General features: G+C 46.9%; 5 protein-coding genes across 10 annotated transcripts; 3 read left to right on the plus strand and 2 right to left on the minus strand.

Moving 5' to 3' along the window:
* The first annotated feature begins 1 nt into the window (after position 1).
* On the plus strand, positions 2–1491 carry LOC117902055. The gene is made up of 3 exons (XM_034813126.1): positions 2–477; positions 547–674; positions 1415–1491. Exons 1-3 carry the CDS (start codon positions 286–288, stop codon positions 1458–1460), a joined length of 366 nt encoding a protein of 121 aa, XP_034669017.1. The 5' UTR covers positions 2–285; the 3' UTR covers positions 1461–1491.
* LOC117902051 (C3 and PZP-like alpha-2-macroglobulin domain-containing protein 8) lies at positions 1480–9126 on the minus strand. Of its 6 annotated transcripts, none has more exons than XM_034813118.1 (8): positions 9108–9126; positions 8904–8995; positions 6877–8157; positions 6561–6822; positions 6237–6504; positions 4454–4658; positions 3581–3759; positions 1480–3519 (listed from the first exon to the last, which is right to left on the minus strand). In XM_034813118.1, the coding sequence occupies exons 2-8, from the start codon at positions 8963–8965 to the stop codon at positions 1544–1546; spliced, it is 4233 nt and encodes a 1410-aa protein (XP_034669009.1). In that variant the 5' UTR covers positions 8966–8995; positions 9108–9126; the 3' UTR covers positions 1480–1543. The 6 variants fall into 6 exon arrangements, with proteins under 6 accessions (XP_034669009.1, XP_034669010.1, XP_034669013.1 ...); XM_034813119.1 differs by lacking the exon at positions 4454–4658 and adding an exon at positions 4854–5052; XM_034813122.1 differs by lacking the exon at positions 4454–4658 and adding an exon at positions 5592–5763.
* A 925-nt stretch (positions 9127–10051) lies between these two features.
* On the plus strand, positions 10052–17648 carry LOC117902050 (CD109 antigen). Its single transcript, XM_034813116.1, has 15 exons — positions 10052–10536; positions 12350–12527; positions 12581–13059; positions 13117–13447; positions 13506–13789; positions 13856–13967; positions 14028–14174; positions 14226–14904; positions 14972–15103; positions 15161–15579; positions 15641–15988; positions 16045–16222; positions 16283–16638; positions 16707–17163; positions 17240–17648. The coding sequence occupies exons 1-15, from the start codon at positions 10448–10450 to the stop codon at positions 17449–17451; spliced, it is 4401 nt and encodes a 1466-aa protein (XP_034669007.1). The 5' UTR covers positions 10052–10447; the 3' UTR covers positions 17452–17648.
* A 379-nt stretch (positions 17649–18027) lies between these two features.
* On the plus strand, positions 18028–20697 carry LOC117901488 (sodium- and chloride-dependent glycine transporter 2). Its single transcript, XM_034812256.1, has 8 exons — positions 18028–18253; positions 18734–19029; positions 19080–19132; positions 19194–19317; positions 19376–19861; positions 19920–20048; positions 20101–20301; positions 20366–20697. The coding sequence occupies exons 1-8, from the start codon at positions 18079–18081 to the stop codon at positions 20666–20668; spliced, it is 1767 nt and encodes a 588-aa protein (XP_034668147.1). The 5' UTR covers positions 18028–18078; the 3' UTR covers positions 20669–20697.
* A 4-nt stretch (positions 20698–20701) lies between these two features.
* LOC117901487 (sodium-dependent proline transporter-like) lies at positions 20702–23326 on the minus strand. The gene is made up of 9 exons (XM_034812254.1): positions 23004–23326; positions 22632–22763; positions 22414–22577; positions 22254–22354; positions 21724–22190; positions 21522–21670; positions 21341–21469; positions 21079–21285; positions 20702–21017 (listed from the first exon to the last, which is right to left on the minus strand). The coding sequence occupies exons 1-9, from the start codon at positions 23164–23166 to the stop codon at positions 20736–20738; spliced, it is 1794 nt and encodes a 597-aa protein (XP_034668145.1). The 5' UTR covers positions 23167–23326; the 3' UTR covers positions 20702–20735.
* Between the last annotated feature and the right edge of the window lie 1353 nt (positions 23327–24679).

Here is a 24679-nt window from a genome sequence, read left to right on the forward strand (position 1 = left end):
ACACAAGTAGCAAAATTTTTAATTTATTTTATATTTTATCAACGCTTTTCCACCGATACTCTCACGCCTTGACGATAGTTTTGTGCTGCGCAGCCCTGACCGTACATTTGATAGTGTACCCGAACCCGGAATCCATATGCTGAAACACTTTCTTTCCAGCTAAACGATCCGAAGCACCTTTTTAATCAAGGAACAAAAGCAACAGCTTTGCCATCTGCTGAGGGGAATACGAATAATCGCATAAAGCATTCCCATTGAGTCCCACTTGTTGCCAGTTCACACAGAATGTTGCTCTTGATTGCATTGCTGATTTTTGATGTTGCCCAAGCCACGGCCTTCCCAGTGCCCGTTCCTGTGGCAGAGCAAACCACCAAATCGGCAATTGTTTCCTATAAAAATTATAAAGTTTTTCGGGTGGGAGTCAACACCAAAAGTCACTTTCAAGTGATTGAATTTCTGCTATCCGATCCCGAGATGGTGAGTTAATCACTTTAACTATTTTATTTATTTATTTATTTTGCATTTAATCATATATTTTCATTCAAGTATAATTTATGGCGCATGGGCAAGAACGAGGTGGACATAATGGTGCATCCCAGAGTGTTGGAAGAATTTCACAAGACAGTCACAAAGGAAACATTTGATGTGCAGTTGCTGGTGGACGATGTGCAGAAGTAAGTTTAACCAAATAAATAATACAAAGAAATTGAATGAGCGAGCGCTGTGGGGAAGACCAATACCTTATTCAAGCGCTAGAAAGGGATAGAGATAGATTCCCAAAAGCATACATAAATTCACTTTAAGCCGTTATGTGGCTCGTTGTGATGTTACGCCCGTTGACAAAGGGGGGGGAGCTCACGGGCTTTCGATTCTCTCTCCGCTTATGCTTCGTCTCTCTCCAACAACCGTCTGCCATGTTGAATGCATTGACGAGACGACGAGCGCAGGCAGAAGTTTCGATTCTGGCGTCTCAGCCCCGTTACACAGTGGGCAATTTCTGGTTGCTAAATTAACAAGTGAACTTTGAGTGCTCATATTACCCAAACAAAAATTATATTCAAAATTCAATTTTTAAAGCTCTGAAAAGTTCTCTATTAGCTGCGTACATTCCTAATATCCAAAGCGCTCATGCAACTTTCCAACCTTGTGCGACTTTTTTTTGGCTGAGTTCCCACTGTGCCGCGCCAGAGATATCAGCGCTGGTCGATGCATTGACGAAGTCGAGTGGCATTTCATTTCAGAGGCGAAGGATAGCATAAAAGAGAAATGAAGTGCTAGCACAGCGCGCGCCCGTACCTGTGCAGCGTTAAACGTTAAAGCTTTTGCTTCTCTTGCAATTTCATTTGTATTGTTCTGTCTTTGCTTTAACGATAATCTTATTAATTCCATTATAATTATGACTCTTTCCCCACAGACTCATAGATGCCGCGCGTGCAAAGCGATCTCCTGCAATTGGTTGAGTAAATAAAACAATCAGAATACATTTTCATAGACTTTATTTATTTCTTTTTATTTATTTTGCATTTATTTGTTAGTATTTATTTCACTCCTTCTTGCAACCGCTGCCACAGTCGCTGCCCTCGCAAATGTCGCACAGGGAGGACTTCACCTGATAGTATTCGGTGGCGCGGCGTTCCGTGTCGTAATAGTCGTAGAGGGACACAGCCGCCGGCTTCTGTTTGGCCACCGCATGCGCCTTGGTTGCCTCCACGGGCAGGCACTTGACATCGCCGGGCGTCAGGCTGTCAAAGTAGACAATGACCGTGGAGTCGGAGTTCTTGGTTTCCACGCGCTTCACACGATCGACCGACTCGATTTTGCTGAGACTCTCAGCATCACCCACATAGCCGGAGGGCAGTGCAATCTCCATGACAGCCATATTGGAGTCCTTGTCCTTGTCGCTCTCCTCGAGGGGTACGTACTCGGCGCAAATGTCCACCACGAGCAGTTGGTTGGAGGCCGTATCCTTCACCGTGGGAGTGACCTTGAAGCTGGGTTTCTTGTCCTTCTCAGCCAGATTGTAGCGATAAGAGAGCTGCACCATTGCCGAACCCGTGCCCTTGGCCGTGAAATCCACTTTGCGAGTGGTCTTCGGCAGGACGTGAGTCTGCAGCACGAGGGAGTTGGCAGGTTCCACTTTGATGGTGGACTTGGTGCCATTCGAGGGCACAAAGTCAATGTCCATGGTGCCGGTGCCGGAGCCGGTCTTCTGGGCGAATTTGGTGAGCGCCTGCAGGCCGACAACTGTGTCCTGCGTGGAGGCAAAGCCACCGTTGCTGTTCCGCTGCCCAATCAACCACTTGACAATGGGCAGACTCGACTCTGCCGGACCCTGCTCGAGCAGGGCGAGCAGCACATACGAGGTGATCTCCACATCGTTGCTGCGTGGACGCCACATGTTGATTTCCGTTGATGTGCCCTTGGACCACCACTTGCGATCATTCTCCTGCTTGGCCTCGCCCTCCAGCTTGGCCAGCACCTTCTCGGCCTGCGGATGTTTGGCCAGCTGTAGGGCCACCGCGGCAATGGACAGCGCATATTGATCGTCGGTCTTGTCCACCTCCTCAGCCACATAGCGCACACCCTTGTCAATGGCACTCTGGTATTTGGGAATGAGTTCCTGATTCTCGAAGAAGGCCAACAGCACAGAGGCAGTCAGTGCCAGCTCATTCTGATTGGCATTGTCAAAGAGTTTGCCGACCTCTGGGAACTCGCCGGTGTCCTTCTGCTTGGACACAAGAAAATCGAGGCCAGCGGTCATCACTTTGGGATCCACCTGGGTGTACTTTGCCGCCTGATGGAACGAGCGCATCACATAGGCCGTGAGCCAAGTGCTGCCCGAGGGATCGGACTTGCCGAAGGCACTGTAGGAGCCATCGTCATGCTTGTAGGTCAGCTCCCGCTGGTAGCCAATCTCCAGGAACTTCTTGGCCTTCGCCTCAATGCTGGGCATCTTGCGGTTGGTCACCTCCAGGTAGCTTAGCACCAAAATGTTGGGCACAAAGTTCACCATATTCTGCTCCCCGCAGCCGTAGGGCATGCGCACGAGATTGTCCAGATTCTGGAGCGTGGGACCCAGCAGATCTCCCACCACCGAGAACTCTATGAACTCTGAATCGCGCACAGCCTCCGTGGGTATTTGCACTTCGAGTGAGTCCGACAGCTCCGGTTGATCCTTGAGGTTGATGAAAACCGCTCGATTGACGAACTGCGTGACACCCTCGGGCTCTACCTTCAGCTTCTGGTGGATGGTGTCGCCGGCAATGGGTGAAGTGGCGGTAATTTTCAGGGTCGTCGAGCCCACAGTCTTGGGTCGTATCATAAAGGAAACGCTCTTGCCGCTGTTGGCGGGTATTGTGACGCGTTTCACGCGTCGCACCTCATCGCTGGCCTTCTCCTCCACCTCGTTGGTGGCCTCCGTGAACTCGTACTCCTTGTCCGCATTGTCCATGACGACCTCCGCATCAAGTGTTTTGTCCAAGTAGTTGAAAATGATGACGGGTATGGCTATGACTTCGCCTGCAAAAGAAAGAGTATGGCTTGAGGTTGAGTTTGATTTTCTTAGAGAGATTCGACTTACCCCTCTTCACGGAATATGGCAAATTGGTGGACACAAAGAATGGCTGAAAGACGCGAATTTTACTAGGGCTCTTGGTCAGCGCAATGCCCGAGCTGGGGTTCAGTGAGAAGCCCGTCACAACCCATGAGGTAATGGTATCCGGTATCTTCTTGGCCAATGTAAAGCCATCGGCATCCGTGCTGTTTTGGAGATTAACAAAATTAATTTTAAATCATTTCTAAAGCCGCTTACAACCCACACACAAAAACATAAAAGCCACGAGCCACAAAATGTTTTAAATGAATTTTTAAATATTTTCTAATCACCGCTTAAACAATGAAAAACATGCAGAAAACAAAACAATAAGCGGGAAATTTGTTAGTGGAAAAAAAAGGGGGAAATTCTGTGGAATGTTTTTCTGTCTTGCACAAAACTTTTGAAGGATTCGGCTGCCAATTGAAATGGTAGGACGACAATACAAGGAACATTGAGTGCAAGGAAATTCTATTACTCGTGAGTGTTTAGGAATATCCAAGTGTCTGGAAAGCTTTGGCGTATCTGTGGTGTTGGTGCTGCGGGTGATGTTGGTGGTTCATAAAATTCAGTTCTAAATGCCGAAGCTGATTCGATTGCTGCATACGTAAACAGATTATCGAGTCCATCAGACATTGAGTAATAAACTATTTCATTGAACCGATCTGGGAAAAGGATGTTAAATTATGTTAGGCAGACATCCATCGAGCAGCTTCAAGCTGCAAAAGTTCTCTGGATTTAGCTGAGAAATGTGTAATTTAATTCCTCAATTATTAATTTGTGTGCCAATTATTATGCTCCGATGAGTAGTCCCACAATTAACAATCGATTATAAGCCATAAAAGTGCACAAATAATTTACTCGTGAGTGTTTAGAAATATCCAAGTGTCAGGAAACTCTTTGCGTATCTGTGCTGGTGCTGGTTGTGGTGCATAAAATTCAGATCTGGATATCGAAGCACCATAGGCACGTGCTTCTACTGGCTCTCCAAACATGCCACGAGCCTCGAATACATCCGATCTTAAGTAAAGAACTTCATCATCAGCCCAATGCCAGCGGCTCAGAACTGGGAATAAAATATTGTTACATTTTATGCAGGCTGCCCTCATTGAGGAGTTTTAAGCTAAAGGAAAACCTAATCGAAGAGACCTGCCATGATGCATTTTTGGTGATTTATGGTTTGCCATATTTTTGATAAACATTTTTTGGTTAGTCAAGCACAAAAGGCACACAAATAGCTATGCGAAAAACATGCTCATACTTTGCAGCATTATAAAAGATCCAATTTTCCGGAAACTCTTTGCGTATTTGGGGCACTGGAGCTGGGGCTGAGATTGCTGGTGGTATTGGTATTGGAATCCCAGCTGCAGATGGCCTCATTGCCAAGAGATTTGTATTCATTAAACCAATTCCTGCGACTGGAAAGCGCTGCAGGGGGACTCTGGTGAACCAGCGTCTGACTGGCATGGAAATTCAAAAGAGGGACAGGAGCAACAGTTCCAGCAAGTTATTATGTTAAAGAAAGGATAGAAAAGTATTTAAAGTTTAGAGTTAAACCTATGGACACCCAGAAAAAAAAAACACACAGACAAAAAAGCGCACAACGGTTGGAGGTCTACAGTAGAGTTTAAAAGTCATTCTTGTTGGTTACTTTTCTTCATTGTAAAATATCCAGTTCTCCGGAAACTCTTTACGAATCTGTGGAATGACTGGAGCTGGACCTGAAGCTGATGCTGCACCAGGGGCGCCTATTCCACTTGCCGACGCAATCGAAAATGCAACAGGCATTGGCGAATTGAGTACAAAGAAAGGTACTATAATATCATCTGCATCGGGGATATATATATACATATTTGTCATTAGTATTTAGTTAAAAGTTGCAGCTAGTTTTTGTGTCATTCGGAGTTAGATTTAAATCTACTTTTCTGTTGGTTTAGGAGCGCATTCGGAGTGGGTTTTCTTTCATGCACAAATTGTGTAGTTTAACCGTAGGACCCACCTCCCGTTGCCGGTGGAGTGCCAAATCCAGAGATCGGCAAAATTTGTGCGCACGCTGTCTGTTGGCTTCATTTCAATTGGCCCATCAACGGTATCTATATCGTCGTTTACTTCCTCTTCATATTCGATACTTTCCGTCATGTACAAATCATTATGATGAGCTGTTACGGGCGCTAAAATTTGGATCATTTACGATTACTCTTGGGCACTCTCCAGTGTGCCTGCAAATATTAGTATTGGTGCCTTAGAGCGACTTAGTTAAAGCCTTAGATTTGTGTTTAGCAGAAAGCATAGAGAGCTGTGCATTAGAGGTGCATTAACGTGTCTGTGGTTGGTACTAGGACGTGGCGGCACCCACCTCCTGCTTTCATAAGTCCAGACCTCGGCAAAATTCTGACGTATTGGCGTTGGTTCTGCTGGGCTGCCACTCACTGGCTGACGATTGTAAATTGCAATACCAAAGCCCAAAGGCTGCTCGTCAGCTATAAATGAATCGGGCTGAACCTCCGCCTGATCGTTTATATAGTCGGGATAATCTGATGAGAATGCGGCTTAAGTTCTGCTCTTGTTCAAAACCAAATCTAATCCTCAAAGTGATCGAAACTCTGACCGAACTCTATATGGAATATATCCCCCCGAGGCTTACCCGTATTGTAGGGATAGTTGGCATTCGTGAGCGTCACCAGTCCTGAGGTCTCGCCCGGATAACGTCCATAGCCGCGCTGCCAGGGTGTCGATGTTTGGTACTTGCTGAGGCTGTTGAAGATCTCATCGCGGTTCAAATCATTGCCGGACTTGAGCAGCAACACACTTTGGTCCACGCCCAGCAGACCCACAAAAGAATCGGCATCTGTCTTGACGCGCAGCGTCACCTCTTCGCTGGGCTTGGCATCCACAGGCGCAGATATTTCAATCTAATAAATAAAAGTTGGCTAATAAATGAAGCTACAAATGGAAGGACACTCCATACCGAGTTACTGAAATCCTTCTCAAAGCTGACTTGTTTCTCCTCAAAGCGCAGCTCATTGTCGTAGATGTAATGCACATAAATAATGGCCTGAGGGACCATTGCAAATGTGGGCGTGAATTTCACCGTGTGAGTCTTGCGGCCCTTTGGCACATCCACGTAGTCGGTGTCCACAATGTTGCCCCTCGCCACAATCGTGTAGACAAAGTAAGGTATATCCACATTCGACTTGACATCAAAGGATACGCTTTCGCCTAGTTTTGGACTGCAGAAATACAAAGAAATTAGCTCTGAATTTGATTGGGAAAGTGGAACTCACGTCTTGGTCTTCAGTTCAATTTTGAGTGGTTCGTTCGACTCGAAGGCTGGCTGGGACTTGGAAATGCTGCCCACAAAGGATGAGGAGTCTCCGAAGACGGCATTGATGCTCACATAACTCATTTCCATTTGGGGCAGCGTCACATTGAAGGCGGCCATGCCATGCTCGTTCAGCGTTGATTCGAAATTGAACTCCCGCTGATTGCCACGATCGGAAAATTGATGTCCGGCCACGAAGCTCACTTTGGCCTTCTTCTCGGAGTTGCGCACTGGGGAACCATCCACATTCTTGACCACAATCTGAAAGAGAAAGGGCTTGCCGGGCTCATATGTGGGCGGAGTGTCGACACCCTCGATCCTGTAGCGTTGACTGTGCAGATTGACAATCGTTGTGGCATTCTGCTTGTTGCCCGTCAGCTCCTCGGTGACAATGGCCAGAATTTTCAAAGGCGGAGAGTAACCGCCACGATATTGGTTGCCTTCGATGCTGAACTCCACATGCCCCTTGCCATCCACATCGATTGTCTTTTCCTGTGTGCCCACATCGCGGTTCAGATAGTGCGAATAATTGGGCTCGATGGAGACGGTGGCCTTGCCCTTGACCGGCTTGCCGTAGGTGTACTTGGCTCTGATGGTGGCTTTTATCACCTTATCCTGCACGGCGACATCTTTGGGTGCTTCGACAATCACCTCGAACTTGGGCAGCACATACTTGTCCACCTCGAAGGTCTTCGTTTCGCTGCCATCGCCATCGACACTCACTTCGATCTTCCAGGTGCCCAGCACTGGCTGCTCGGACAGCTGCAACTCCCCGGAGTACACGCCCTTCGTCAGCTTGATGTCCGTCAGCTGCTTAATGCGATTCTGTGCACCATCTGTGATGGCAATCGTGATGGGTTTGTCGATCTTGGCGGGTCTGGTTTGCTCATCGAGGATGAGTACTCGGAACTGCACCAGATCGGCGGGCTTGTAGGTGGCCTTATCGGTTTGTATGAAGGTCGAGGGCTTATCGTCGGCATGGTTCAGCTTGGTGGAGTTCTCGAAGACGATGCCCGACACGCCGACAGCCGTCAGATTGTAGTCCCCGCTGGCCAGCTTCGGCACATCGAATTCCACATTCTGCGTGGACATGGGCAGCACCTCGATCTGCTTTGTCTCATTGTACGAGGGTCCATTGATGCTGATTCTCAGCTGGCTGGGCCCGTCCGCCTGGTGCACGGACACGGCCACATTGTACTTGAAGTTGGAGCGAATGGTGCCAGGCCCCACCACCGAGTAGAGGCTGCCAATAAACACAATAAGTTTTGTTTAATTAAATTAAAAATAATTGTTTTTCAAATGAATAATCTGTGTGCCGGACTTCGAATTCTTAATTGCAATTCCATGTACGTATAGATTTTGCCAATTAATGATGCTGATTCTCTATGATTGATTCTAATAAATGGTGATAATGCAAAACAAATAAAATAATTGTATTTCTGAGTCTAACAACTATGCAAATGCCTCGTAAATAATGGTCAATTTTTCGTACTTTACTTAAAAGTTTAGAGTAATTTTCATCAGAACAAATACACCCCTTGGGCATGTAAACTACAGGGTATTTTTATGAACATCAAAGTTTTATTACTCCCAACGAAAAATCCCGCAATCCACACTCCTAAAAACGGTGTTTATTATAAACAAAAAGGTTCTCTGTGTTTTTTCCCGCTGTGCTTCCCCCCCTGGGCCGACGCGTGTTCGACTAATCAGTGGAGCGTAAAAACACCTCGCCCCAAAAGAAGAAACTGCAAGGCGATGTGTGTGTTTTTTTTTAACCGGTTTGAAGGGAACGGGCACCAAAAGTGACATTTGAAACATAGTCTGTGGGATAGTGGACGTGGCCAGTGCGCTGGCTGTATATTTTATTTATATTTGTAGAACAATCTACTGGCTCAAATGGCACCTGACAGTAACCTTCATTGGCTGTACTGATAAGCGATCGATTGGACACTTTATATACTATGCACTTATGTATATAACACTACTCACCCGGTGGCATTGATTAGCAATGCAAATTGCACGACAAACACACAGAGGAATATCCTCAACATTTTGGGGAAACGGGACACACGCGACACAAACTGTAAAGAGATTTGGGGATTATGTATTTCTGTTTTGTATTTTGTTTCACTTCACACGAAGCTTTATTATGGCAATGTTTCTTTTTGCGCTCTCTCTTTGACAAACACTGACCTCGGGAGAGAGAGAGAGAGAGACGAACACGATGGCCGGCGCACGATCCAAAGTGAGCTTGACTTGAAATGAGACGCGGCTTAAATACGATTTCGGACAACCGATCTCTCTCCCATCCGTTCGTTGGGGCGTTCGGTCGGACGCCTCTCCACTCTCTCTCTATTTTGTAGTTTGTTTTGTGCGGGGAATTTTTGCCGCGCGCTAATAGATGAGCAACGGGTAGGTACTTGCCGTTGCTCTCTGCTACGTCACTGATGATAAATCTCTGTATTTGTTTATTTGTTTTGATTAAGCTAAAGGGAGAGTGAGGGATCAGCGAGATGTTTGTCCCAACAGTGACCGGATTGGTGTTATCAATTCTCAGTAGCTTCCCGATATGAAATTGTATGGGCTATGCCCAGCGGCTGTGCATATACAAATAATGATGACAAATATTGCGCAACAAGTAAATATCAAAATAAAAATAGTATTTAATTTAACAATGGAATCAGCTTTTCAGACCTACATTTCGCTTTTCTTTTCCAGGAATCCAGATGTTCTGCCGGTGGAGAGCATTAACCGCATCTGAGAAGAAATGCACTTTTGTTTCTAGACATTGTATGACAATGGGACTTGTATATATTTCTTATGCAATTAAGACTTATTAATGCGGGTGAAGGAGAAAAAGTACGCCGATATTTAAACAATAGAACTAATGAATCTACTGTTTCATACTCTAGTTTAGGATAGTTAAACATTCCCATTTGAATTTGAATCCAGGCCCCGAATAGGACTCACAGAAGGAATGCAACGCACACGCAAAATTATATGTGAAAGCTTTCGTTTGTGTTTCGCCGCTTAGTCCGTACAACAACCGCCGCTCAACAGCAAACTTGAAAGCTTAAACCAAAGCTCCAGCGCCCACTCTGTGCTCAGGCTCAGCTTGTGTGCAAATCGCTGGCCTGACTAAAAATCAGTTGGCAGCGAGCTTTCAAGCGGTTAACAGGTGAACGGGCGCGCTCCCGAAACGAAACGAAAGTGAAAGAAACAACAAAGCGCGAGAAAAACAACAAAACGAACGAATCAAAGTCGCTCCAAAAACGCGCGGCTCGTCTTTGGCAATCTCTGGTGCTCTTCTGGTGCGCCTGCTGCTGCTGCAATCGCTAGTGAGAGGGAGAGAGAGACACTCTGCCCACACGGACAGTGTGGCATACCAAAAACGATAGAGTTTCGACTGCGTAGAGTATAATATGTGATGCCAATACACAATTCGGCGGCAATCGAGAAAACGTGTTTACACTTAATTTGCTAATACAATACGAAACAATATCAGGGAAATACAATACAACACCAAACACAAAATGCGGCGGCATAGGGGAAAGGAAATGTCAGTGCTGGCGCTGATCGTCATCGTCACAGCTTGTTTACACACTCAAACAGCTGCTCAGGGGTTAGTATCACAGCGCAGAGACAGATCTGAGTGACAAACTGTAAGAAAATGAGAATGAGATATGACATCACTCTCTGCACTCTACACACTTCCAGTTTGACAATCCCGACAATCCCTAACCAATCCACAATCCGAACAAACGAAAGACTTAGGCAGCAAGCGTGCGAAAACAACAACTCTCATCATCTGTGTGTGTGTGCTGAAGATGTATTATTAACAACATGTAATCAGTGAATTAACCATGGGGTTTATTATGGCAACTAAAATATGAAATAACCTGAAGCCAACGCAGTTTTTTTTTTGGAGGTGATGCGCTGCTGTCGCCTACACAGCATCGCAGCCCATTTTTGATAGGGTGATGCAATGTGGCGGTGCCAAAGCAAAACAGGAGCAAAAAGCGCGACATCTTGAGTCACCCTGTTGCCTGAGGCTGTCGCCGCTGCTACAAGTTCTGCTGGTACAAGTTCTGCTGCTGTTTCTGCTGCTGCTAAGGTGACACATAAACGCGGATTGTTACTTATGTCTGTACTTATTTCCGATGGCTCTCACCTTGAACACTCACTGAATGAATGACTGACCAGTCCAAGTACGAAAACAAATGCTCAAACTCATACACTTCTGAGTATCTATATCTACGGTGTATAATTCTGATTGATGGCAGAGTGAAAGAGACTGGAGGCGTCTACTTCTTACTGGCACTTTCCTGATCATTGTCGGGGTCCATGATCTGTTTGCCCCATTCGATCGCCTTATATGGGCCGCGTCAATCCACTCATTCAAGGCTTGATTTCTGCCGTTTTCATGTAGGTGAATCGTAGCAGATCATCACCATCACTGTCGTTCCTCCAATAGCAACAAAAACCAATCAGGTGGAACTGTGTGCTGGAAATGCAACTGAAATTTCAGGCCTGCAACGTTTTGCGGCCAATTTGTGCAAAAGCGAAATTGTTTTTGCCATTTACTTGCCTCTTACTAAAACCGATTTTACTGCCAAAGCGAACCTGTTTTTATTTGACTTTTTTACACAAACGTGACATAAACACAAAAGAAAATGTTTTTGGTGGGAACAGGTTAGGCGGTGGCACCAGAAACCAATTGGAATTAGAACAAGCTCAAAACTGTGAATTACGCCAAAAGAGCAGGCCAGACCGGACGAACGGACAGCGGCACAGACCGGCTTGGACAGACAGTTGTGGCACAGTTAGGAGGCAGTCCATAAATTTCGCAATCTTGCTACCAACTAAATGAATAGCCAAAGCCAAAGCAACAAAGTAAAGAAAACACCAAAAACTAAAAAAAAAACCGGCTAAAACCCAAGTAATGAGTGGAGATTTTCGAATTGAAAACCAAACAAAGATCACAGACACAGCCGCCGCTTGGATGCTCTACTGGAAAAGGGAAAATACTTAGCATAACAATATGGCAGGGGAAACCATATTTAAATTGTCTTTTGGTTTTTGCCCCCACCACAACGAGGAAGAGCTGAAATAAAAACCACAAGAGCTCGAGCCAACGCGGCCACAGCCCCCGACTCTTAAAAGCATTTCCGACAGATGCGGCAAAGACTCTAACCCCAGAGGGAGAGGTGAAGGTGGAGGTGTAGACATAACCCCTGGAACAGAGGGCACAATTCGGTTCGGTTTTTGGTTTTGGTTTCGGTGTTTTCGGTGTATTGTCTTCCGTTAAGCGCGCGAATGAAGTGAAAAAAGGTTTAGATTCCGAGTCAGATAGCATGTCAGCAGCATAGGTGTAATTCGCTTAAGAAAAACACAAAAAAAAGAGACATTAAATCTTAATTGGTTTTCCGTTACAGTCTGTACTCCATCATTGCGCCGAATACAGTGCGTCCCAACTCTCAGTTCCATGTGGCTGTCAGCCTGCACAAGGCAGCGGAATCTGCGCGCTTCAAGGTGGGCATACTGGGCAGCACCTACACGGACTTCAAGACGGTGGAACTGCGGCCCTATGCCACACAATTGTTGCACTTTGAGGTGAGTTTTTGCCACACTTTGAAGCTCTTTTCTTAGTCTTTATTTGCTCGCAGATACCCGACCTGAAACCCGATAGATATCGTCTCACATCGGAGGGTCTGGGCGGTGTGCAGTTCACCAATGAAACGCAGCTGCACTTTGAGTCCCGCCAGCACACAGTTCTCGTGCAGACGGACAAGAGCATCTATAAGCCCGGGGATCTGGTGCATTATCGTGTGCTCGTGCTCGACGCGAATCTAAAGCCCGCTCGTGGCTATGGACGTGTGCACGTGGAGATCAAGGATTCGGGTGGAAATATCATCAGAAGCTACAAGGATGTGCGCCTAACCAACGCCATTTACTCGAATGAGCTGCGCCTGTCCGACTATCCGCGTTTTGGCACGTGGTCCATCCAGGTGGAAGTGGCGGAGCAAACACACAGCCAAAACTTTGAGATACTCGATCACATATTGCCCAAGTTTGTGGTGGACATAGAAACGCCCAGGAATGCCATCTATAAGGATGGAAAGATAGCAGCAACAGTCAAGGCGCAGTGAGTTTTTAGATCGGTTTAAAATGGGAATTATTTCTAGTCTTTTACTACTCTCAGCTACGCCTTTGGTCAGCCCATTGTTGGTGAGGCAACACTCTCCATTTATCCCACGTTTTTCGGCAGCCTTCAGCCTTTTGTCAATGATTTGATCACACGCAAAGTGGTGCCCATCGATGGCAACGCTTACTTTGAGTTTGACATCGAACAGGAGCTGCGGCTCAAGCAGGACTATGAGCGGCAGTATTTATTGGATGCTCTGGTGGAGGAGAAGTCCACGGGTTCGGTGCAGAATTATTCTACGGTTCTCACTCTACATTTGAATCATTATCGCGTGGAGACAGTTAAGATACCCAGCTACTACATACCTGGAGTGCCCTTTGAAGCGACAGTAAATTTTGGACTGGAAATTCCTAATAGAAATTTAATTTATTCTCTTCCTTTCCCAGGCACGCATTGCCCGCAACGATGGCACTCCTTTGCGTGACTTTAAGCCCGAGATTACCGCTTACTTGACGAATGTCTATGGCAGCAGTGAGATGTATAATCGCACCATCTACAGCCTGGATGCACGCGGTGAAATCAAAATGAAGTTCACAGTGCCCGTGGGCGATAGCGATGAATTCCATTCGATTATTGTCGATTATTTGGGCGTGATCAGCGAGGTGGGCAAGGTGCCGCGTAAGCATTTGCATAGCAAAAACTACATCACAGCCAAGGTGTTGAATGATAAGTAAGCGGAGACAGCAAGCCCCTAAAAGGTTTTCCTCAATTTATAATCTATCTTTTTGCTTTCCAGACCCACTGTAAATCAGGAGATCTCCGTGGTGGTGCGCTCCAATGAGCCCATGAAATATTTCATGTATCAACTGGTGGGGCGTGGCGATATTATACTCTCACGCAGCGTGGATGTAAGTCGAGAAAAGTAATTCTTTTGCTTATTTAAACCTAAGAGATTCTTGTTCCCTTAGGTACCCGATAGCACCTTTCATACCATCAAATTTCTGGCCTCCTTTGCCATGATGCCGCGTGCCAAAATGCTGGTCTATATGGTCGTCAATGGGGAGTTTGTCTATGACGAACAAGTCATACAATTTGAGGAGAATCTACTGAATGCTGTAAGTTCTCTTCATCCATGAAAGTTTATCCATTAAGTTCCTCCCTTGCAGGTGCAAATTGAAGCTCCCATTAGAGCACCACCCGGACAGGACATTGACATTGGCATCAGCACCAAGCCCTACTCCTATGTGGGCCTCATGTTGGTCGATCAAAATGCCGCCGCTTTGGGCTCGAGCAATGATCTTACCCACAAACGACTGATGGATGCGCTGCGGGCATACGAGCTGAGTGATGTCAACACGCCAGTGGGTTCGCCCGGCAAGGAGTCTGGAGTCCTCACCATGTCCAACACGGATTACTTTATCGAAAAGGAGGCAGAGAGCACACCAGCCATAGGTCGGGAGTCGGCCTCCACTGGCCCCGAGGAGGACAAACTGACGACAGTGCGCAAGACGGACATTGGACCGGCGCACAAGATCGAGGTGAACACTCTGCCGCCCGGCAAGGGTCGCTATGCGTTCTCCTACACCCCCAAACCCTATTGGCACAATCCGCGGGTGCATGTGATGCGTGATCCAGCGGATACTTGGTTGTTCCTCAACATCTCAGCGAGCAGCGATGGACGCAACACCATCCATCGACGTATACCTAGTGAGATGACTTCGTGGGCTGTCTCTGCCTTTGCTCTGGATCCGGTCAATGGTTTGGGTCTGTCTGCGCCCAATGGCAAGCTGGAGGCTTACAAGGAGTTTTACATTTCGACAGAGCTGCCTTATGCCATAAGGAGAGGTAGGAGTGGCTCACCAGAGAGGCTCCGCTTGAAGGTTTACTTTAATTTATGTTCCTTTTCCTGCAGATGAACTCATTGCCATTCCATTTGTGGTGCATAATAATCGGGAGAGCGATCTGAGCGTGGATGTTACCTTCTACAACACAGCGCTGGACTTTGATTTCCCACAGCTGGATCCCAAGGCCACCAGCAAGCCAAGTAACCCATAATCCTCTCCAAGCTTCCCTTTTATAAGCTTCTATCTTTTCCCCACAGAGGTGGAACTCTACAGTCGTCGCTCGCTCCAAGTGCCCGGCAAGTCCGCTCGTTCCATTTCCTTCATAGTCACGCCCAAACGTGTTGGCGCGCTGCAAGTGAAAGCCATGGCTGCCTCTTCCCAGGCCGGGGACACAGTGGAGCAAACGCTGCTGGTGCAGCACCCTGGTGCCACGGAGCGTGTCAATCGTGGCTTCCTCTTCGAACTGAATTCGAATGCACCGAACAGGAAGAACGTCAGCATTGTGGTGCCACGCAATGCCATACCCGAGTCCACCAGCATTGAGGTGTCCGCTGTGGGGGATCTGATTGGCAGCATTGTCGGCAATCTGGAGAGTCTCATCCACCTGCCCACGGGCTGTGGCGAGCAGACAATGGTGCACTTTGTGCCCAATCTTATGGTGCTGCGTTACTTGGGTGTAAGTCTGCCATTTACTCTCCCATGCCCAGCTCCTTCTAGCTGCTGTTTTTCCTTCCCAGCGCCTTCGTCAGCTCACGCCCGAGTTGGAGCTGCGTGCCACCAACAATCTGGCTCTGGGCTATCAGCGTTTGCTCTACTATCGCCACGGCAATGGTGCCTTTAGCGCCTTTGGTCTGGATGCCAAACGCAGCTCCACATGGCTCACCGCCTATGTGGCGCGTTCGCTGCGTCAGGCTGCTGCCTTCATCCAAGTGGATAGCCAGGTGCTGCAGAGCGCTCTCGTGTACCTGGCGAGTGTTCAGTCCGGCAATGGTGGCTTCGAGGAGCATGGCGATATTTTCGAGCAGTTTGGCGACGATGGCATTAGCCTCACGGCCTTTGTGACGCTCGCTTTGATGGAAAGTGTGGTAAGGTGACAGCAGGAATTTGCAGAGGAAACTCTCATTACCAATCCCTTTCCCAGGACTCCTATCCAGAGTACCGCAACAACATCAACAAGGCGCTGGACTTTATCACTCGCGGACTCGATGGTTCCAGCAATCTCCATGCCATGGCGCTGGGCACCTACGTGCTCTCGAGAGCCAATCACAATGCCAAGGCAGCCTTTCTGCAACGACTCGACTCTATGGCCATCAATGGGGGTAAGCGGTTGATCTCTCACTCACCAGACACTCAATTTAAGGCCTAAATCTCCTTCATAGATGGTCGCAAATGGTGGAACAAGACCGCACCCGCTGGTGAGCAGCAATCTCCCTGGTACAATGCCACACGCAGTGTCAACATTGAGATCTCTGCCTATGCGGCATTGGCCTTGCTGGAGAACAATCTCGTGGGCGATGCGCTGCCCGTGCTCAACTGGCTGATGGATCAGCGGAATGCGCAGGGCGGCTTTGTGGCCTCACAGGATACGGTTGTGGGTCTGCAAGCGCTGCTGCTCTTCGCGGAACGTTTCTCCAGTCAGGGCAACAATTTGCAGATTGGCTTTCACTATGGCGAGGGAGCTGAAACTATACTCAATGTGAATGCGGAGAATTCGCTGGCAATGCAAACTGTGGAGGTAAAAGATCATAAGAGATTCTCCCCCCAAACAGCTAAGGTTTACCCTCATTTTCCTTTCCCCCTTAGCTGCCCAACAACCTCAAGAATCTCAGCATTTCCGCCACTGGTCGTGGCATGGTCTTGGCTCAAGTTAGCTACAAATACAACACGAATGTGACCAGTGCCTGGCCGCGTTTTGTGCTCGATCCCACAGTGAATCGCAACTCGCATGCCGACTACCTGCACCTGTCCGCCTGTGCCAGTTTTGTTTCCGTGGTGGGTGAGCCGGAGCAACGCTCCAACATGGCCGTGATGGAGGTGCAGCTGCCCAGTGGCTTTGTCGTCGACACCGACACGCTGCCCACACTGGAGTCCAGTGAGCGTATCAAGAAGGTGGAAACACAGAATCGCGACACCAAGGTCGTCATCTACTTTGATTATCTGGACAGGCGTGAGGTATGCCCCACGTTGCATGCCTACAAGACGGTCAAGGTGACCAAGCATCGGCCAGTGGCTGTGGTCATGTATGACTACTACGATAGTGGTAAGACTTAGCCCCAAAACTTGCTCGATTTTCCATAGCACTGATGGGGTTTCCCCTCTTCTTGTGTAAATTACAGCGCGTCGCGCGAGGCAGTTCTATCGTGCGCCCAAGTCGAATATTTGCGATATTTGCGAACATGCCAATTGTGGCAATCTCTGCGAGAAGGCGGAGAAGCGAGCCTCCCGAGGACCCGATGACTTTACAGCCATTGCGGGGCATTCCAGTGCTCCAGTGCTCAAGGCTCTGCCCATTGTACTGATGGCTCTTTTGGGCGCCCTCAGCTGTTAGGAAAAAGTGTTATCCATCCACTGCGTGTGGAACCCACAATGAAATCGAAGCTTTAACAACAAACAAACAAAAAACCCACTCACATAGTGCCTAAGTTAGACTAATCTCCAGGAAGTGAACTAAACCAGAGCTAAGTACATCTAATGGATGCTAAAACGTTGCCAATAAAAGTGTTATAACCATTTACTAAAACCCGAAAGAAGGTACCAGAGTATGAGATATTTTTATTTGTGGTTTAAGTTTTAGTTTTTATTTAAGTCAAAATGTCATGGGTGTCACATCTCTCTCTCGAATGTCATGGGTGTGTCATGGGTGTCATATAAGTGACTTCGAGGAGTCTCAGCGAATCCGTGGCGTGTGCTTTATGAGAAGATTTGAAGGGAACTTTTTCCAAATTCGATGCCTTAAAGAATGTTTGAATTATAGTTCCCGAAAAAATGCTCATTATGCCCTTGCTCGATTTTATTTAAACAAATAAATACATAAATTCATGCCTTCCATGCTAAGTGGCCGTGACATTGAATATTTGTTTGTATAACTTACATCTGTGTGTTTTGCTGTCAAAAAGAAGCATGATAAATTCAACAACATAAAACACACAAACACAAAGCGAAAATCAAACATTTAATGGCGAATAATACGCCACCACCACCGCCGCCAAAGAAGTCAAAGCGCATCGTACGCGACACGAATCGCGGCAAATGGAGATCCAAGTCCGAGTTCATACTCTCGCTCATCGGCTATGCCATTGGAATTGGTAATGTGTGGCGATTTCCATATCTCTGCTACCGCAGCGGCGGCGGTAAGTCAATCAGCAGCACTCAACCCACCCACGTGCACGCTCTCTCTCGTGCACTCTCTCTCGCGCTCCCACTCTCTCTCTCTCTCTGCAGCTCATTTCACTCAGATTTGCGCTACCTGCAAAATGGGCAGGGAGAGAGAGAGCATGCACTGTGCACTGTGGGGGCTGTGGGCTATTTTTAGCTTTTATGTTTTCTCTTTTGAGCGTAATGCTGGAGCGAAAGCTTCGTCGCTTTTGTTGGCCTCGCCGCCGGTCTGTGGAGAACGCCTTCGATAGCTCAGTTGGTAGAGCGGTGGACTGTAGAGTTTCCGATGCTTGGTGAATGTGCGACGAGCAGCGGCAGGACACTCTGGTTGGTCCGGAAAAATATCACGGCACCCCAGATGCACCTACTCGCGATACGTTGAAATCCATAGGTCGCTGGTTCAAATCCGGCTCGAAGGATTAACTTTTTTTTTGTTTTTCTCTCTTTTTTTGCAGGTGCCTTTCTGGTGCCCTACATTCTAATGGTGCTGCTGGCTGGCATACCGCTCTTCTACATGGAGGTGCTCATCGGCCAGTTCTCCAGCACTGGCTGCACGGGCATGTTCCGCCTGGCGCCGATATTCAAGGGCACCGGCATCGCCCAGGTCATTGTGAACATGTACTGTGTGTGCTACTATTCGGTGATTATATCCTATCCCATACGCATGATTTCGTATTGCTTCTACAAGCAAGTGCCCTGGGTGGACTGCGATCATTCATGGAACACGGATCATTGTGTTTCCATAGATGAGGTGAGCACCAGAACTTATTTTCAAGCCATTTCTAACACTCAATCTTGCAGCTAAGCAAACAAAATTCAACGGGTTTTGTCACATCAGCGGATGAGTTTTTTCAGTAAGTTTGCAGTTCGAAATTCTCTCCATTATCCTTTACCTTTTTCTCTGTCAATTTGCAGTCGCGAAGTGCTGCAGCTTTCGCCGGGCATCGCCCATTTGGATGGCATTGTCTGGCAGCAGACACTCAGCCTCTTCCTGGCCTGGATTGTCATTTACTTGTGCGTGGCCAAAGGCATTCAATCGGTAAGAAGAGCACACCTCTGGGCAAGCTGCTCCTGTTTATAGCTCTTCCCTTTTTTAGGTCGGCAAAGTTGTCTACTTTACGGCGCCTTTTCCCTATGTTCTGCTCTTCATTCTGTTTGTGCGTGGCGTCACTTTGCCCGGTGCCTGGACTGGCATCAAGTTCTACATGTATCCCGAATGGAATCGTCTCCTCGATCTTAAAGTCTGGGCTGATGCGGCCGTACAAATGTTCTTTGGTCTCGGCCCCGGCTGGGGTGGCATCGTCAACATGGCCAGCTTCAGTGACTTCCGAAATAATGCCAAGTTCGACTCCATTCTGATTGTCACCGTGAATGTGTTTACGAGCATCTTTGCGGGCTTTGTGGTGTTCTCCGTTTTGGGATTCCTATCCGTAAAGTCGGGCATACCCGTGGCTACGGTGGCCACCTCGGGTCCAGGTCTGGCATTTGTCACCTATCCAGAGGCAATAGCAAAGCTGCCAGTGCCACAAATGTGGGCCATTATGTTCTTCTTTATGTTATTTCTGCTGGGCATTGACAGTGTGGTGGGTGGAGGACTTCCCACTCAAGTTGTGGGTATTTCTGATTTAATTTTCTTTGCAGTTTGTGCAACTAGAAGCCATCACCTCTTCCATGCTGGATGAAGTCAAGTGGTTCAGGAATCACAAGTGGAAGCTCACATTTGTCTGCTGCTTTGTGTTCTTTCTCGGTGCGATTATAATGACAACACGCGTAAGTTAGACGTTGTGCAACACTGCCAAAAATCTGAAAACTCTTCCCACAGGGCGGCATGTACATTCTGCAACTGTTTGATTGGTACTCCTCGGCTATATCTGTGATTGCCATCTGCCTGGTGGAGATTATAATGGTTTCCTTTATCTACGGCATAGATAACTTTATGCTGGATGTGGAATTCATGATGGGCAAGCGGCCTTCGCTGCTGTGGAAGATACTCTGGAAGTGGGTCACGCCCGTAGTGCTAATCGTACGTGGCTGCCGGCTAAACTTTGAGCAGGCTCTTCCTTAACCATTTCTCAACTCCTTTGCAGTTTATTTTCTTTACGAGCATCATTTTTATACGCACCATCCAGTACCATAATACGATCTATCCCCAGTGGGCCATTATCATTGGTTGGGCAAGTTTTGGGTCCTCCGTCATGTGGATACCGCTGTATGTCCTGTACATAATGATACGCAAGCGGGAGACTATGTTTGATAGCCTCAAGAAGAGATTGAAGCCACTGGACTGGACACCAGCCGATCCGGAAGATCGTGAGCAATACGAGGCCTTCCGCAGACAGCGCAGAATGCCCGCCTTTATGTCCGACACAGACGCGGAGGCCATGAAGTAGTTCCAACCCAGAAAATCTCTTAAAATTCAACTCTGCCAATAAACTTTGATTTGTATTTAAAGTTGTATTAGTTGACCTCATCGGTGACCTCGAACAATTGATGTGTCACATCGGTATTGCCCACAGCCTCCTCGTACTGCTGTCGATGCTCCATTTCCACAGGATACCAATCGGTGGGGCGACAACTCCGACGGAAACGCTCCCAACAGCTGCCCGTGCTCTGGTACATGCTGTACAGCCCATAGCCGGGTATCGACAGCAAGGGTATGACCACGAGGAAGACACTGATGATCATGACAACCACCGAGGAATACGAGTGCTCCATGATGGATACAACTATGCCCATGAGCTACGGCATAGGGGAGAGAGTTTTAGGCAAAAGTTTAGACTTAAATTTGGTGTACACAAACCAATGAGATGATCAGTATAAGTGGCGCTATAAAGCGCAGCACGAACACCTTCCAGGAGGCAAAGGGCTGTCCCAACATGAACTCAATGTCACGTTGAAAGCGTTCCCTGCCATAGATCCACAGCACCACCAAAATCAGCAGCAAGTGCAGCAAACTGTGCGACCAAATGGCATCCAAAGCCAAAGCTGAGAAGTACACAATGCCGTGCTGGGGGGAAAAGATTTATACAGAGAGAATTTATCATAAATATTTAACCACTTACATTTGTGCAAAAAAAGAACGAACAAAAAGCCAATCCACCAATTAGGCCAAAAGTCACTTTTTGTTTGTACTTCCGCAGGCCCTCAAACTCATCAAAAATACTCGCGAGCACGGTGAATATTTGTGTGATCTGCAAAGAGGAAATGTGAATTAAAAAACTCCCAAAAGAGTGCTTGAACTACCATCACTATGAGGGAAGCGAGCAAGAGCATCGTGTAGTAGATGAAAGTCCACAAATTGGGCCACTCCAAGCTGGCCAAGGCACTGCCACTGGACAGGAACAACAGCCAGTGGGTTAGGACATGTGAGTTGAAGTTATCGGAGTGTTGGTCTGTGAGCGACAAAGATTTTTACTTTAAGTTCCACTACAAAAACTCCACGCACCTTCAAAGTAATGCTCCAGCATAAACGTAACCAAACCAAAGAATATATAAATGAGTATCTGGCCAAAGGATATAATCCAACTGTAGGTCATAATATTCGCCTTGAAGCCATTAAAACTGGACAAGGCCATGACACTGCCCCAGCCAGCGCCAAAGGCTTGCAGCACCATTATAAAGGTGGAGCCGGTGCCCATTAGAATGTCATCTCTTCGCGGCTTCAAGTAAGCCAAAAGTCCCTTCATGGAGCCTGGCAGAAAGAGAAAACGCACAAAGCACACGCCCAAAAGGGCCAAAGTAATCAAGACCATGTAACGCAGCAGCCTGCCAAACTTTGCCGTCTCCGAGAATTTGTAGAAAATGAAGGCAATGATGGCCCAGACGAGTATGAAGAGTCCCACAAAGTGCCAGGATAGCTCGTATTCACGCTCCAGATCGGGAAATCTAGACTCAAGCATGTCAAAGTGGTTTCTGCAAACAGTAAGGAATATCAGTCATAAATGAGATGCAAAGAAATGTTTTCAAATTTCTAACTGAAAGTAGAGAACCGATGGGATGTGAAGTAGCTTAAAGTCGCTTGTATCGTTGTCCTTTATTTTAATCGAGTCATCATCGGCTTTGAAATAATTGCAAATCTGTGGAGAATAATTAGAGAATAAACATTAGATGTAAGATTAGAATCTGTAAGACTTACAGTCAAGTGCTCGCTGGATTCATTGTGCCAGGACTTCATGCCCTCACAGCTCCACGGCAGCGTGGGACGCACTGAGTTGATGATGAACAAAAGCGGCACAGCCGCGAAGATGCCATAGTAGATGAGCATGGAGATGGTTAGGAAGGTGCTGACATAGCCCATGCCTGAAAAAAGGTAAAGATTACCCAAAGGAAAAGCTGGGAGAGCGTAGCACTTACCCTTGAAAAACGGCGACACACGAAATGCGGATATAAAGCCGCTGCTGGAAAACTGCCCCATGAAGGAATGTATTACCAGAATGGGAATCAAGTAGATGACCATGTACATGTAGTACGGCAGCATTCCAAAAACTATAAAGAAATTAGGAAATATTTTAAGGAAAATCGATCGATCGCTCTTGGCAACTCAGCATCTCGGCAACGTAAAATCAATCGAATGAATCATATTTCAGTCATATGTCAGTTCTGTAGGTCAGGTAATGGAACGCCCCTAAAAAGATTAGAAGCTTCTATCTACCAAATATACTACGTAGTACCCTAATTGATGCTATTTCTAGCTGAAAGCTGCAGTTCAATATTCCCATTACTCACTGCCCAAATCGAAGAAGTACCAATAGGAGGCCACAAAAACATCCAACTTGAGGGCGAGTCCAAAGCAGGCGTACACGAAGTCCGTGGGTTTTTCCCATTTGCCGCGATTGAGATCCGGACTGAAGGGCTTCTGGCCGATGCCATATGATGTCTCATAGACCATGGCAGCCTTGATTCGTGGATGATTTTTCGGAAAAACAAAAACAGCTGCTGCTCAGTGGAATATATGTATATTCTATGTATAATTTGTTGTTGTTGTGGTTGCCGCGCACGATCCGCGCGCGTTTTCTACTTTAAATTGACGGACTAATTAGTAGAGCCGATGCCGGCAAACTGAATCCAAATCGGACTGCAAGCCGCCGTCAAGCTCATCCCAGTGGACGACAGATGTGGCTACACTAGGAAGGGGTACGCGCACTTGTGCTGGCAGCATGGCGTATCTACAGTTGAGAAAGCTGCGCGGATGATTAGCAGTGGAGTTGAGTCCCGTAGGGCTCACTCTAGCTAGCCGCGGAGTTGAAAGCGGGAACGAAAAAAACAACAACACTGCACGAAGGCAAGCGCGCGCCTTTCTGCATAGCTTATATGAAAGCTCTGCCTGAAAGGCTCACGCACATAATGGCTCAAGCGGAGCTGCATAAATGGAGAAGCGAAGCTTTCTGACATGAACAAACATGCTTAAACGATGGGAAAGCTTGCAGCTCAGCTCAGCCAGCAACGTGCGCTCATGCACCGGTGCAGTGCTGTTGTTGTTGTTTTTTTTTCGTCTCCGCTTTCAACTTCGCTTACAGCTGCTAGTGTGTGCGCGAGCGAGGAAGAAAGTTCAGCTAGAAGAAGGATGCGAATAACCTTTATGTGAGTCTTGAATCCCCCCCAAAATTCTTTGGTTAGGGCATCCACTGCATCGACTTGACTTTTATATTTGCATTTTGTTCATTATCAACGCTCTTTTATCTGTGTCTATGGCCCGACTGTGCCACTTGTGCGGGACATCACACATCGTCAAGTTCAGTTGGAAAAAAGTTCATCTGGCTTAGACTGGAAACCGATCTGAAATTTTATTTGTGTGTGTGTTTGGGCAAAAAATGGGCGGACAGACGGAACCGCAATGACATCGAATCCGATTGTAGTTACAGCAAACAAACAAAAACAAAAAACACCACAATTTACACACTATCCGATAAGCTGATTGAGAAAAGCAATCAATCAATGATAACTTATAAAAGAAAAGAATTTTTCTCAAGCAATTTCAAAGGCAAACACTGGGCATACCAAATAGTAACATAAATAAACTTGGAATCACATTTGTTTAATGGTCCAATAGCTAATTATTCACTAATTATTTATGCAGGGAATAGTATTTGGTCTGATAACCGCAGAGACCTCGTCGGGCATCAGCGAAATGGTTTTCACAGAATTTCGGGAACCTTTTCACTTAATACTTTTATAAACAATATTTTTCGCATCACTGATTGATTACGCTTAAAGCTTATCGCTGATAACGATTCACGACACGAGCTCAATATGTTTACGAGTAGAATATTATAAATAATGTTTATATTTTATGAAGAAATCTCAAAAGTGACTGAAAGTATTCAATCTGCTCTGTGTCAAATGCCCCCCGAAAACCCCCTCCACGCATATCATCTTGAATTATTTTCATAATAAACTGACTG

The sequence above is a fragment of the Drosophila subobscura genome, chromosome U (assembly GCF_008121235.1).
Source record: "Drosophila subobscura isolate 14011-0131.10 chromosome U, UCBerk_Dsub_1.0, whole genome shotgun sequence".
In the NCBI taxonomy this organism is placed as follows: domain Eukaryota; kingdom Metazoa; phylum Arthropoda; class Insecta; order Diptera; family Drosophilidae; genus Drosophila; species Drosophila subobscura.